Source organism: Borostomias antarcticus (assembly GCF_949987555.1).
Source record: "Borostomias antarcticus genome assembly, chromosome: 24".
Classification (NCBI taxonomy): domain Eukaryota; kingdom Metazoa; phylum Chordata; class Actinopteri; order Stomiiformes; family Stomiidae; genus Borostomias; species Borostomias antarcticus.
The window spans coordinates 2,768,548-2,785,014 of NC_140257.1; the positions used below are offsets into that span (position 1 = coordinate 2,768,548).

Consider the following 16,467-nt stretch of genomic DNA (forward strand, 5'->3'; position numbering starts at 1 on the left):
GCTCACCCTAGTCCCAATCAATGACACCAGTACCGGTGAGCTCACCTATACCTGTATGCTGTACACCCTTACACTACCCAGTGTTCAAACAACAATATTGCATCAATAAAACACCGCACACATAATGGCAACATTGGGTTATATAAAGCATTATAAATCAGGCATACTCATCAGCGCTGCGATCTGAATGTGCCCATCAGTGACAAACTCCCGTAGAGGCACTTCATCAAGAAGCTTGTCCATGGTCCTTGTGAAGCCCTTCTTCTCCATGATCACAGAATTCCGGTTGGTCTCTCTCTGGTCGATGGTGACGACCTCAATGAGGAACTTTGTGTCGTTGTCCATTGTGGAATAGGTGCAGTATTGTGCACAAAAGCCAGGGGAGTCCATGCGCCCGTCACCTGAAAGACAAAGCTTATGTCTTTGCCCTTTTCAGAAGTACCTTCCATGCCATCTATATTCAATTTCAAAAATGAAGTCAACGACGCAAATTCAGCCGAGGCACGTACGTCACGGCCGGGGGGTCAGCAGAGGTTAATCAGTCACGCATGACGCAGCACCAGCTGACTGTAGCTGTCATAGCATTGGTCAGCTCACTAGAGCGCATGTATTTAAGCTGTCAAAACATGTCATTGTTCGCGCTTGCCATTACTGCTGGTTGTGCATTGCATGCTCGCCCCACCTCCTCCCCTGCTCCTCCTGCGTATGTCGATGTCATCTGTTGTCATCGTTGCTCTCTGTCCGGGGTAGTTTGCAGGTATTCCACCAGCGTCGGCCGGTGGATGCCAGAGTAGCCGCTAGCTGGTCTCTGTGGCTTTCCATGGAGGGCGCCATGGACGCAGAGACACGAGGCTGTATCTCCCGCGGAACCCACGAAGCGTCGGCCCGTGGGGACCAGGGACTATAATGTACAGCAGTCCTCCTGTGGCACTCTTTGACGGTCTTAGTGGGCTGAGTTACCTCCGAGCGTCTTCCCGATCGCGGCCCACTCTGATCGTCATTGAGGCAGGGGGCTAGATGCCGTTCCCCCTTCCTGGCTCTCTGGGCCAAGGGCTTGGCCCAGAGGGGGGGAACACCTAGATTGCCTCCCCCTGCTAACGCGCTTTCCACGCCGGTGGAAGGCAGGGGGCCCCCCGGACAGAGCACACCGCCAAAAATTCATATGCATGTATTATGCCGCTTGTATAATAAATGTTCAAATTTGACAAAAGTGATCTCGGCTGAACTGTTTTTTTACAAGATCATATTTGATAACTGCAGAGGAAACATACCTAGTGCTACAATACTGTCTTTCTGGCATAGAGATTGGATGATTCCAGCTCATTCTTCTCCCAGAAGTGCTGGATAGCACCAAGACAATATGAACCCTGAACAGCATAGAAGGTGCTCTCTGCAACACATCCCATGTTCATGAACTTTAGGAGAAGGAGAACTTTCTTGAAGTTGTTGCCGGAGAGGAGAATGTTTGTAGAGAGCATGAAGTCTCCGGCCTGCAACCCAAATTTGAACAAGGGCTGCGAGTTCCACTTCCAGACTATGTGGCCGTTGGGGCATGTCTGTAAAAGGCCAAACACTTACTGTAGTCACTCTGTATGGTATCACAGATCCACAAATTAATAAGACACTGGATAATAAATAGACATAGAGGCATTTGATGAAAACAATGTATGACTAAACTACAGTAACTCCAGATATGCATAGTTGAACTCACCCATTCGATTACAGTTGCAGTCCCTCTCCTCTTTAACTCTATCTCAAATGGTGCTCTTGCATCACATGCGCTCTTCTTTGTAGAGAATGGGCAACGGTCAAAGGGTTGCTGTAGGAAGTTCACCAGCTGTCGTAGAGATGCTTCATAGGTGATTGAAGCTGATTGATTTACAATGTCCTCATGACATAGCAGCCGCAGTGTTTCCGGTCTCTCAGGCATCTCTTCTGTAGTTGACTGAGCTTCATCTTGCTGGATGTCTAATGCCGCGTTCTAGGCAACCCGTAACTTGTGTTTTTCCGACCTCAAACCCGTAACTTCCCACCCGTGAACTCGTACAGCTCGATGTACTACCAGTTGCCGGGTGGGAAGTTACGGGTTTGACTGCAATTCCAGAGCATTTTCACGTGTAGGAGGTAGGAAAAACACGAGTTACGGGTTGCCTGGAACGCACCATTAGACTGTGTCGCTCACGCCCACCTCAGGAAGTTCCTCAATATTGAAGCTATTCTTCAGAGCACCTCCTGTTCTGGTGAAGTAACCCCACCCCCAAAAATAACAATATTCTTTTGTTTATGCAGAGTAGCACTTATTTGAGAATGTGTAAACAGTTTTGTTGAATAACATGAGTATGGTAGATTGGTTGCATGTAGTCATTAGCTACATCTGAGTGTAAAATATTCAACCTATTTCTTCCACATACTTCACACACAAGGGAGGAGTTTAGCCCTCTTCACCGTCACTGCTGTCTTCATCAAATTCGACAGCACTCCAGTCCTCATCACTGTTTTCATTGCTGTCTCTGCCATCATCAGCACTTGACGGCTCCTCAGCCCAGTCAATACTGTAAAAGGAAAAAATAAGCACTGTCATAACCAGGCCACACGGCCATCACAATCTAGGGACTGGCATCGCAAACTAGCCCTAGGCTATAAATGCTGTGGTATTTCTCATCACTTGTTTTAACACTCTTGTTTTACTTGTATGCTGTCCCTATGGAAATACATACAAATGAAATGAAACAACAAAAGAGATGTAAACCAAGGCTAAGGAGGGGCCCCAACAGCCAGCGCATTAGGGCCAACATGCCCACCCACAGAACGCTCCTTTCCCCCACACTGGACATCAACCATAACTGTTATACTACATAAAACAGCTGACAAGCAACCCCCACTATATCATGCTTGACCTAGAACTGCACTGCAGGTGCACACTCACATGCTGTTTTGGAGATTGTTGATGGTGTTGTCATCAGCAGAGTCACAGTTTCATCACTGGTGATGTGCTGTACTGTGACTGTGTGTTCCTCTGAAATCTCCATCCTTTGAAAGACATGCAACAGAAAGAAGCATTGCGTTATCAATATGCTCTGTTCACTGCTGTAGTCCAGCTCCACTACTTCCTGAAATTAGGTGGACCTCTTCAGTTCCTGACGACTACTTCCTACTACTAGACTGACGTTAGTATAGCTGGTCTCGTGCCTCTGAGTTGTGTTTTTGGCTCGACCCATGTAAATGAGGGTGCTCCCCTGAGCACCCTCTGATCGTGAGACGGACGCGTTACCAACATTGCTAGGTACTTACGTGCTGGCTACCACAGGGACTCGCAGGCATTTTTACGTCTGTTACACCAGTAATGTTAGCTAACTTGAATACCTTGCAGTAGCTCCAGCTTGCTCTTCTGATCCAATGCTCGCTACTCCAAGTTCTTCCAGTCTGAAAGCGATGTGACAATCATAAACTAACACGGTCACGGTGATTGCGAAGATAGAGTTTGGCATCCGTGTTTTCTACCAACGTAGTTGGCTAGCTAGCTAAGTTACCTTTCAGAGCCAGAGTCGGAGCCTGATCCACGGATCGTAGACAATGGGATTGGAGGGACAGAACGGTACCTTTTCAGAGGAGTGGACGCTATTTCGCCTTCTCGTTCATACCTAACAAACAGCCGACAGTAATGTTACCGATTAAACATCTGCCCCATACTAATCGATAGAAAAGGAGAAGTAATAGGGTTTGACATCCTTGTTTTCAACTTACAGTAGCAATCTTAGCAAGCTAGTGAGACAAAAATGACTTACCAGTCCAGTAGAAAGACGGCCACCTCGGCGTCCGTTCTGAATCCCCTCTCAGCCTGCAACTTTCTCCACCTTGTAAAAGCCTCTCCACCAATGTTTACTCTCTTCTTTCTCTGATCCATTAGCCGTCGCCATTGGACATCCCTGTCCAGCTTCATTTTATCTCCTCCGGCAGACATACTGTATACTGTAGCTAGATAGCTAACTTGGTTGTCTCTCGAAGTTCTTTCTAAAAGACCCCGCCTTGAATTGAGCCATCAGCAACGAACTGCTGGAATATGGGGGTATAACTTCACTATTATGTGCTCGGCGCGTGTTCGTGCGCTTGCTCGTGCGTCCTCGTGCGAGAAATGACGTATACGCAATTTTCGGGGACCACCTTCTCAAATTTGCTCTAGAGCGCATACTAGTGGTCAAAAACTACATCGCGTACCTTTAAGATAGGTCTTGTTGCCTGGACACATCAGTTCCAATGCTAATCACACTGATTATTCCTGTAACGCTAGCTATTTTGCTGCAATTGGTTCAACTTCTGTTTCTGGACAAGGTAAGGGATAAAAATAATGGAGTGAAAGGATGAACGTGTGGAGGTTTGGGGTATAGTCCCATAAAGTCATCCCCACTGGGGCCTTGAACCCTGGTCTCCTGGTTGAGAGTCCAATGCTCTGACCACTACTCTACGGAGATCGGCGGGTTGGTTTTGGTGTCCTTCCAGTCCCTAATGTGGGTTGGGACAGGATCTGACCTATAAGGCAAGGGGTAAAGGTTGGAGTGAAAGGATGAACATGTGGAGGTTTGGGGTATAGTCCCATAAAGTCATCCCCACTGGGGCCTTGAACCCTCGTCTCCTGGGTGGGAGTCCTATGCTCTCACCACTACTCTACTTGTGCAGTGGAGATCGGCGGGTTGATTTTGGTGTCCTTCTTTATTTTGGTGTGCTGGGACTACTGCCTCTTGTGGTGACAACAGAGAAATGCAGGTCAACATTGATCGGAGGGAGGGAGGGAGGGAGGGAGGGAGTGATAACCGGACAAACGCTATTCAAGGTGCGCTGGATTACATCCATGCACAAAAAAACACTGCCTCTTGTCTAGGTGTGCTGGCTTACAACCATAATTGTCTAAATAACACAGAGCATTTATCAATAACAATTATACTTCCTGCTCCAGATCAATGAGTTGGCTAGTTTAAGCCGGAAGTGTGCATGAGTAATACTAAAAGGACACGGGGGAAATAGCAGGTTAGGGAATATATGTTCCGCCTATGAACACGCCTTCTGGCGGCTGTGTGGATTACCTCAGTTTTCGAAAACTATACTGTTCCGTCTCCTCTCAGGCTGTTATGTTTAGGGGTGTAGAGGGAGAGGGGCAAACGCAACAAGCAGTGCCTGCGTGTGGCCAAGTATGGGTAATGTAAGGCAGAGACTATGGAAGCAGTGGCAAAAACAAACACAACTAATATCCAAAAAGGTAGAAGGACGACCAAGTAACAATAACCTTGTTAGGTTTATTGTGGTACAAAAAGGTGATACGGTAAGAGACGGGTAACGAGACAACATTAAACAATGAAAACATGAGGACAAGCTCTCCTCAGGACAAGCTAAGGGGAGGGGCGGTACAGGTGCCAAAATAACAAAGTACCTAAACCCGTTCCTATTCTAATCCCTTGAACACTACCCTAATCACTTACTTACCTAGATGTACAAACCATCGTCCTCACTATCCATCCCTAAACTATCCCTCCTAGACTAAGCCCACTAAAATACAAAAGGTAGCACCTGACCAAAGAAGCTTACCTGGTGTATTTAGACATCGAGTTACCTACGTGTGAGAATGTAAACCCATGGGCCGCTAGCCTACCTCCCTAACCCTCCCCTGGAACTAACTATGGGGGGACCGGAACAACAGGACAGACATGAACCCATAACAAAAAGGGGCTACAAAGACAGGACAGAACGTGAGGTAATAACATGAATCTAGGAGTACAAAACAGAACAGACAGCCTACCTAACAAAAATCAAATGCCACTACCTAAACATACAGGGGAGACAAAGGTTTAAATAAACAGCAGAACACCCTGATTGGACAACAGTAAAGTGACACAATGAGATGATTGGCTGACAGGACGAGACGATTAGCTGGCGGCACGTGGAACAGGGATGATTGCCAGCACAGCTAACGATGACGGACAGGACAGACGACCAATGGGGAACAGGAGCCTAGAACTCAAGGAGAGCAAGAAAGAGAGAACAAAAGCATGAAACGGACAAACATATTGGACTGTAGGCCTAACTAAAGTGGAACGTAACATATACACTGTAAGAAATTGTGACTTGACTTACAGTGCAGAAATTTCTATTAATATGTTTCTTATATCAGGTTGTAAATTAATTTTGGTCCTGACATGTGGTCCAAACTTTTGCGGGCATCACACTACTAATAGTAATATTGAGGTCAAAAGTGGCACAATGTTATCACAAAGTCCTCTTGTAGTGACAAGACACAACGAGTAGTGACATGTTCTTTATTAGTCACATTCTACATCAAACAGGTAAGATGTTCTTCTGTTAGCTCCTACAGTAGATTGTGCACACGCTAAGCAAGAGGTAAAAGAATTATAAGAGAAAGACATTTTGTATCAATCATTAAGCTAATGTTATAGTCCAATAACAGAACCTGAAACCACCACCACGTTTAAACAGACACCAACCGTACTGTAATAGCCTAGTTCATTTAAACAGACTACAACCGTACTGTAATAGCCTAGTTAATATAAACAGACACCAACCGTACTGTAATAGCCTAGTTCATTTAAACAGACACCAACTGAAGTGTAATAGTTCATCTAAACAGAGCTCTGCGTACTGTAATAGTTGACTGGCTCTAACATTAGACACAAGGCAAGCTTTAGCTGATAACACTACTGTATCTCACAAACAAATGAAAACAAAGATTACAACTGAGTTATTCTCCTGAACAGTAGTTTACTCCCCTCTGAATGCCAACATTAGATTATCATTATCATACATTTACCAACACTTGACTGTATGTTAATCATAAGTTAATACATGGTGAAAAAAAGCAATACATTAGTGCAACAAGGACTCTCATACTGGAGTATATGTTAGGTTTGAAGACCTGTCCTGAAGTTGAAGCAGTCCTGAAGCTCCCAAGTACAGTGGATTATCATGTAGATTATTGACTTAAGGTGAATATACTGTAACATTACAATAATGCATATTTGTTGGCAAAGGATGGATACAGTGTGATAAACCTTGGCCTGGTTATCCTCTAGCAGAGACAGGTTAAGACCTGTAGGAACCAAGTAAACAGGCCTTTGTACAGACCTCTAACCTGCCACAAAGAGTGTCTGAAGTTGTCAGTGATGTTTGGTGTCAGACTCAGGATGTCCTCCAGTCACTTGTCCTGCTAATGCTGTTTCTCCACAGACACCCAGTTTAGACTAGAAACCAGAGGGAAATGACTCCAACTCTCATACATGACTATTATTGATATGTGGATCTTATAACCCTGGTACAGTTGATTAATAACACCCAGGACAGTGCATTATTGATTAATAACACACAGGACAGTGCATTATTGATTAATAACACACAGGACAGTGCATTATTGATTAATAACACCCAGGACAGTGCATTATTGATTAATAACACCCAGGACAGTGCATTATTCATTAATAACACCCAGGACAGTGCATTATTGATTCAGAACACACAGGACAATGCCTTATTTGCGTATTAAAGGGAATATTGTTGTTGCATATAGAGAGACAAACTCATAACACATATGTATGGCCTTCTTAAGACAGTATTGGTTAATATGGAGCAAAGATATTGTATTACGCTCAAGCATTTTAGCGTTATTTCATTTAAACTGAGATTTCTGGTTAGAAGGAAGCTCTAATATCAGGTCTAGTTCAGCAGTGGATTCAGAAACAGACCTGCAAACCTGAGAAGATAAAAGAAAACCGTTACATGACCATCAGGCACAGTCAGTTGTAGTAGTTGGTGAAACTTTTCTGTGACAAGAGGAGTCTCACCTTAGCTAGCAGGCACCAGCATCCGCCCTGTGAAATAAACACAGAGGGTGAAGAGACAGAGGGGACACAATCACTATGTGATATTTCAACAAATAAATCAACATTGCTGCCACCATCCACTGAACACAGGAGCAGTATTCTTGAAAAATACATCTCTCAATGTATCAGTGAATCTTTCTTACATCATGATTATTTTACAGTGTGCTGCGTACATAACACACAGATGACTGTGAAGACTGGATGACTATGAAGACTGTACATGTTCTCTACACACAGATGACTATGAAGACTGTACATGTTCTCTACCCACAGCTGATGACTCACCATTGGATTTCTTCTTCTGGTAGTAGATGAGTCCAGCCAGTGCAAAGACCAGTCCCAGCACCAGCCCAGACGCCCCGATGGCGATCTTATTCCTCTCAGACTCAGGCAGGGACGGGTCTGTCAAGGAGAAATGACCCTTCTGTTAGCATGTGATGACACTGTAGCTGTCCTGTATGTAGCTTCTGACAGACCACCATCTATCATACGCTAGCACACACAGTCACAGTCAGGGTCATTCAGGTACCCAGCCACAACACAGCACTCGTACCCTGCTCACCTGAACTCACCCTAGTACACCATGACAACACCCTAACAACAGCTGAGCAGTGAACTCACCCTAGTACACCATGACAACACCCTAACAACAGCTGAGCAGTGAACTCACCCTAGTACACCATGACAACACCCTAACAACAGCTGGACAGTGAACTCACCCTAGTACACCATGACAACACCCTAACAACAGCTGAACAGTGAACTCACCCTAGTACACCATGACAACACCCTAACAACAGCTGGACAGTGAACTCACCCTAGTACACCATGACAACACCCTAACAACAGCTGGACAGTGAACTCACCCTAGTACACCATGACAACACCCTAACAACAGATGAACAGTTAACATCCTCTAGTACACCATGACAACACCCTAACAACAGCTGAGCAGTGAACTCACCCTAGTACACCATGACAACACCCTAACAACAGCTGAACAGTGAACTCACCCTAGTACACCATGACAACACCCTAACAACAGCTGAGCAGTGAACTCACCCTAGTACACCATGACAACACCCTAACAACAGCTGAGCAGTGAACTCACCCTAGTACACCATGACAACACCCTAACAACAGCTGGACAGTGAACTCACCCTAGTACACCATGACAACACCCTAACAACAGCTGGACAGTGAACTCACCCCAGTGCTTCACGAGGGGTCTGTCCAGGCTGGCGTGCTCCACCATGCAGGAGATCTTCTCCCCGGATCTGGGCGTGTACTCCAGTTGGGAGTGGAACTGGTAGTACCAGTCACCGTTGACCGACTCCTCAGTGGAGATCACGTCTGAGGTCACTTCCTGTCCATCCCTCTTCCAGGTCACTCTGATCTTTTTGGGGTAGAAGTCATAGGCGCTGCACACCAGCATGGCAGGGTGTCTGCCACTAGAGGGGGTCACTGAGAGAAGTTTGACAGAGGGCTCCACTGATAGTGGAGGAAAAACAGCAACACATTAGTTCATATAACACTATCATTCATATCATATTGATCAGGGTTCTGTTCTCTATTAATTAACTCTATTATTGGTCTGTATTATATATACTGTATTATTGGTCTTTATTATATATACTGTATTATTGGTCTTAATTATATATACTGTATTATTGGTATTTATTATATATAGGCCTACTGTATATTTGGTCTTTAATATGTCTACTCTATTATTGGTCTTTAATATGTCTACTCTATTATTGATCTTTAATATGTCTACTCTATTATTGATCTTTAATATGTCTACTCTATTATTGGTCTTTAATATGTCTATTATATTATTGGTCTTTAATATGTCTACTCTATTATTGGTATTTAATATGTCTACTCTATTATTGATCTTTAATATGTCTACTCTATTATTGGTCTTTAATATGTCTATTCTATTATTGGTCTTTAATATGTCTACTCTATTATTGATCTTTAATATGTCTACTCTATTATTGATCTTTAATATGTCTACTCTATTATTGATCTTTAATATAAGTGTGTAGATTCATCATGTTTGTTTCTAGATCTCTCTCAGTCCCAGAGGTGACCAGTAATGCAGTCCACCAGTTCTGAATGGTGAAAAACAATATCATCCTCCCATCACACAAGATGAAAACATCATCATTTAATCATCATCAGGTCTATGTTGCTTTATATCCACCAGACAGAAGCTTCATTACAGGTTTTGTAGTGAACAGATGAAAGAGGTGTCGTATCATCTGGTGAGTGAGAGATGTGATGTTGTTGTGGTGAGGAGGGCAGCTCACCTGTCTTCTCCAGTACGTGAGAGAAGTAGAGCTCAGCGCGGGGCTTGCAGACATGCTCCAGCTGTGCTCGCCGAACAGCCATTTCAACAGGATCAGCATTCCAGATCTTAGCATTATGCAGACCATAGTCAGTGTATCCCTCCCACCTGCCCTTAGTGCTGTTGAACCTGAGATACTCAATCTTATTATAAATTAAAGAGGCTATGTACTCATGCGGTTGCTCTGTAGAGTATAAGCAGTGCATCACCGCGTAGTTCTCATATCCACCTGAAATATTGAAGAACAAATAATGCATAATTACAGTTTTCATCTGAATTCATTACACACTTTATTTCCTCATAATTCATGATAATCATGTCAAAGAACAATTCAGAAACATTCAATACAAATGTTATATGAAACAATATTCAACAATAAGATCACTGTCATTAGTTCATTGATGGAAAGCTAATTATACCTGGTAATACCATAGACTTTATACAGACTGTATTATACAGACTCACGGTGTGTAGTTGATGATAATGTAGCCTACCTGCTTTTTGCGTGGACAGAACCACAGCCATGCAAATGGAAAACCCAGTTGACAAGGACATGTTCCTCCAGCGTTCAACTTCTCAACTAGATGAAAGAGAGCAGAGCACTCAGATAATAAACTGACTCTTAACCAAACAAACCAATCTCTGCTTCAGAAAAACACATGTCACATGTTGCTAGGCAGAGGTCAAACATTGTACGTTCATTATTACTGTATGGTCGGTCACTAACAGTTCATTCTCAATCAGAACACAGTCATTTACATAAATACAGCATTGTTTTTAAACATTGACAAACATTTAATTCTGTTATACTTTGTATTGAGTTAGAGAGTTGTTTACTCATCATGTTTGGCTCTTCAGGCTGTCACACTCAGTTCTCCTAAATTCAGCCATGCCAACCATATTGACAGTGTTACAGCAACAGAGAGACATATCTCTTTATAGGGCAGCACAAGGAATAGCACAGGTATCAACTGACCACTTAAAACTCAATTAACCAATTAGATCCAAATCAACAATATCCTGAGTAGCCATTTTGGCCAGTCGTGCAAGGTTTCCTCAGCAAAACAAGGTCTGAGCTGATCCGTGCCATGCCTATGCCACAATGTGTGTATCTGCTTATGGACCGTGTGCTTGGGATCAAATGAGATACCGGGAAAATGATTCATGTTTACAATATGGGAGGGATTGATGTCGAAGAGCAAGCTCTGGAAACATTTGCATCTGGAGAAGTGTTTCTGTCTGGAAACTACAAACCTGAGACATTATGATTAAAGACAATGATGTATTTCCACCAAAAATGTTGTATTTATCAAGCAAAGCATGTAATTGTTGTTGATGTCATTTCTTCACAGAGAGGAGAACTGAGAAGACTTGAATTATACACTGAACTGAACATTTCTTTTCTCTCTCTTTTGTCTCTTGTGTAGGACCCTTGGACCAATCAGATGAGTCATTTCCAGCCTCATCATCTGTATCTAGGTAGACGCTCACATGGCTGTTCAGGCTTGTAGTGTAAATGCACAGTGGATGAAAACTTAGCAGGTAACGCAGGGATAGAATACATAGAGTTGGGGTGTCAGAGGCCTCTCACATAAAGGTCTTTATGTAAAAAGAAGATAATTATCATCAGATTGATGGGGACTTGAAAGTGTACAGTACATAACATGAAGCCTATAATGCCATTAGGGAAGTGGCTGATTATATGCTTCAGTTATATTAGAACTAGATGTCTAATGTCTATCATGTAAAAGTGAGAATGCATGACGGAATTATTTATTTTACCTTTTTACATTAATATGATAACTCAAGTACTGACAAAAGGCATAATTTAATCAATCTGCCTCCTGAAAACAACAAAGAAAGATTATGGCTACGTTCCTATCCACTTACATCAACTGTTGGGGTGAGAATCTCACTGATCCTGTATCACAGAAACCAGGCTGTCCAGACAAACCAGTCTGGAGAAGTCCCTAAATTTTGAAACCATAAAACTATGGAGCGACTTAAGACAGAAGAATATCTTCAGATTTTTTAGAAGTCCAAAGATTAGAGGAAGGCTTCTATCTATACAACAACTATTCTGGAGGGTATGTGGGCGTATGGAAGCTGATCATGAACATGTATTCTGGAGCTACCAGAAGATGTGTGTCTGTGCGTGCGTGTGTCAGTGTACAGTGTTACAGTATATAAAATATCATTTCCGTGTGTTTGGTTAGCTAGGACCTGTACTGAGGGCATCAAAGGTCAGCCTACACGTTACACAGAACACAATGATACACCCGTATCATTCAGTCAATCATAAATCAATCACATGATACCCCTGCCTCATTCAAAACAATCATTCAAACAGGTGGCGCAGTACCTAGTACTGTCACCTCACAGCAGTCATTCAAACAATCAGTCATAAATCAATCAAATGATATGACTATCATTCAAACAATCAGTCATAAATCAATCAAATGATGTGGCTGTATCATTCAAACAGTCAATCATAAATCAATCAAATGATACAGCAAACAAACATCTGTATTTGACAATTGGAGAGTAGGACGCGCCTTCCCAGAAAAAATGACTTGTGGAGCTCAACCAAAAATCCTTAAAGGTGGGGTAGGTAGTTTGATGTCAACAAGGCCTTGGATTGGTAATCATTTTCAAAAGAACCCGCCCCTTCCTCCTGTCAATCATGATGTAATCCCTCCCTCCAAACATGACTGGTAGGTGTGGTGAGATAGAGACCCTGATTGGTCAATACATTCGGGCGCGGTGCATTCTTTGAATCCAAAATACAGAGGCAGCAGTAAACACGGAGATCCAAGTTTATTCTCAGAGCACTTCTGATACTGATAGCTGAAAGGATATTATGCCAATTTTACCAAATAAAGCCAAAAGCAAACTACCTATCCCACCTTTAAGTCTTTTTCTCTGAATTATTTGATGAATTATTTCTAATGTTTTCCCCCCTAAAAACAACAATGACTGTGGCAAAGTACCTATCCTCTAACCTACAGGAAGTCTTTAAATTCTGGCCATGTGTCCAACCTTCTTTATCAGCCAACCAGCTGTAGGCTAGTTATAGTTTATATTACAGTCATTTGTACAGTCAGTTTAAAACAGTCATCTGCATAACAACAGCCTTCAGGTGCAGGAAACTCTTCATCTGATGGTAATATGCGTACCTGGTCAAACACTACTGTACTTAGAAACCCAACCACCCCCTGAGTGAATGAATAACATTGAACATGGCCAGAAAGAGAGTTGAATTTAAATAAAAACAACTTGGCTTTATCTGTCTGTATCTCTTCAAAATGACTGATATTTAGATTTATAAATGTTCATTTCTCTATTCTTCAACCTGGACCATGGTGTGAGTTTCTGTACTGTGTGATGATATGACAGAGGTCTGTTCCATGTTCTGTGGTCTGTCCTGTTCCTCATCTCAGGGCCGGTCAGTGCTGCTACAGCAGGGTGTTTACCTCCAGCTTCCCCTCCACTGAAAGACATGAGGTCTGGAAAGTCCCACAACTCCACTTTCACTTCACTAATCTCTCATCAGCCAATGGCAGATTTTATGTGAGAGTTGTTCTTACCATGTCATCTGTTGCTAGGTGAGGTGATTCTGATCACAGGAGCAGAACAAGTGTGCACTGTGGCTGGGGCATAAGGGGTGGGCAGGAGGATATGTAGCACCTCCTATTGGGCTTAGGGGTCATTACAGCTTAAGTGCACCTCAATGCCCCTCCACCCACTTATCCAGCTCCTATATAGGCAGGAAGACTTTACAGGTAGACAAACAGACAGACACACAGGCAGGCCGGCTGGCAGAGAAAAAGCAACATGTTTTCACATCCATCACACTGAAGCTAACCTGGAAACAAGCTGCATTCCTTTAGTGTTCGGTTCTGAATTATTTGATGAATTATTTCATTTTTTGTACCAGGAAACCAACCTGTCCAGACAAACCAGTCTGGAGAAGTCCCTAAATATTGAAACCATAAAACTATGGAGCGACTTTGGACAGAAGAATATCGTCAGAAATGCTTCAGACTCTTTGCATCACCAGTTACTAAGAGAAGCTGTATATAACTGAGAGCTACATCAACTCCTCCTATTGTGTGTGTGTGTGTGTGTGTGTTAGTATACTGTAAATTAAATAGAATTGCTGTGTGTTTGTTGAACCAGGACACTTCACCGTAGAGGTTAGGGGTCATCAAAGGTCAGCCCACACGTTATACAGGACACAATGATACCCCTGCATCATTCAAACCGTCAATCATAAATCTATCAAATAATATCCCTGGATCATTCAAACCGTCAATCATAAATCTATCAAATAATATCCCTAAATTAATCAAACCGTCAATCATAAATCTCAAATAATATCCCTGAATCATTCAAACCGTCAATCATAAATCTATCAAAATATATCCCTGAATCATTAAAACCATCAATCATAAATCTATCAAATTATATCCCTGAATCATTCAAACCATCAATCATAAATCTATCAAATGATATCCCTGCATTATTTAAACAGACAATCATACATAATTTACCAGTGTTTCACAGGTTTTTTCACAGAGTGCTGAACAATATACTAAACCCAAAGTGAAGCATGCTACACTCCCTGCCTAGCGTCGTTTGTATTAAATGACCGCTTACCAACATGGTGACCATGGACACCACACAATTAAAAACTGAAGACATGATTATGCACACAGAGAAGTCAATCAATCAATCAATCAATCAAAGCTTTATTTGTATAGCGCATTTCATACCCAGAGGCAACACATTGCGCTTTACAGAGAACAAGGGAGGTGGGCATACGACCCACTCTCTACATATTCCAGAGGGAAGCAAAAAAACAGTAATTACCCGGGGGCCAGATAAGTGAGCTGTAAAAATTCTTCCCTGACCCCTCTCAAGAAGGCGATCGAGCAAGCTCCAGGAGTATGTTTGTCTACCGGCTAAGAACATTTATAAAGCAATAAATTACATTTTCAGAGTAAGAGAGGCTAGGAGAGAGACATGGCAAACACTGGTGTATGTCTGTGTGTGCGTGAATGTGCCTGGGCCCAGATAGAGGCAGTGGTCAGGGGTAGGGTCTGGGTAGGAAAAGGATAAGAAGTATAAGTGAAACATGAATGATATGGCTGAACTCTTTACCCAACACCAAAACCAAGGAATGCTGACAAGCAGATTGTCCAGAGGAGTCAAGCAGCAAAGAGAAAGTACTGTAGAAACCTGAAGCTGACCTAAAACAACATATTTGTACATATATAACAACTGGAGGTGTTTTTGGCCCCACATTGAAAATGAATGTATAAAGACACAGACTGTCAAGTCGTTCTCATAGAAAACTCATGTCAGCCCCAAGGCAATGAATTGTTTAATCATTATACAACGGTTAGTTCTGGTTCTTGATTCTGATTGGCTGGAAGCCGTGTTAAAATTAAGCAATAAACCACGAGAGGCCGTGTGTTATAGTGATTTCATAACAGCTAGTTGGTGTTGTCCGCTTCGCGTCGTGCCTAACAACGCCCCCTAGCTGTTATATGATCACTACACAACCTCTCATGGTTTATTGCTTAATTTTAATTTTGACTTTAGGGAAGTGGAAATGTTTTTGTTGTTGTTTCATGTTTATGAGATGTTATTTTACATACAAGAGTATATCTATACCAGTGGTCAAAAATGAAGTCTCCGACGTACTTCAGGCGAGACACGGATGTCAACGCCGGGCTAATCGGCAGAGGCCAATCAGTCACACCCCGTATGACGCAACCCACCAGCTGACTGTCAGCTGACTGTCAGCTGTCATAGCATTGGTTCAGCTCGCTAGAGCGCATGTATTTAAGCTGTCAAAACACTTTGTAGCAGCCCTCGATATTTTCAAGAAGACGAAGAGTAGAGTGTCTCAACGGGTGCATTTATTCTCAATGAGCACCATGACGAGCACCGTGAAAACTATGAAGAATACAATGAACAATTAGTCCGACAACTTCATAGCTTCACAAAATTAAACAATCTAGGTCTATACATCTCTGGAAATGCACCATGAACAAAATAAAGAACAAACAATAGTAGGCTACACAACATGGATATCCATACCTCACTCCGCTTATCAAGGGTGCTAAGAGGATGTCGGAACGCTGTTTTGCGATGTAGGATATCAACAAAGGCACTTTCCAAAACTTGCTCACCAGTCTACTGAACTAGTATCAGAGTTTACAGATC

At 42.7% G+C, this 16,467-nt stretch overlaps 1 protein-coding gene across 1 annotated transcript; it reads right to left on the bottom strand.

Annotated features, from left to right (window-relative positions):
- Positions 1–7,842: 7,842 nt before the first annotated feature.
- Positions 7,843–10,277, bottom strand: LOC311325219 (HLA class II histocompatibility antigen, DQ beta 1 chain-like; the record flags this gene model as incomplete). The annotated part of the gene is made up of 4 exons (XM_084457888.1): positions 7,843–7,868; positions 8,166–8,282; positions 9,090–9,371; positions 10,196–10,277. 4 exons carry the CDS (start codon positions 10,275–10,277, stop codon positions 7,843–7,845), a joined length of 507 nt encoding a protein of 168 aa, XP_084314014.1.
- Between the last annotated feature and the right edge of the window lie 6,190 nt (positions 10,278–16,467).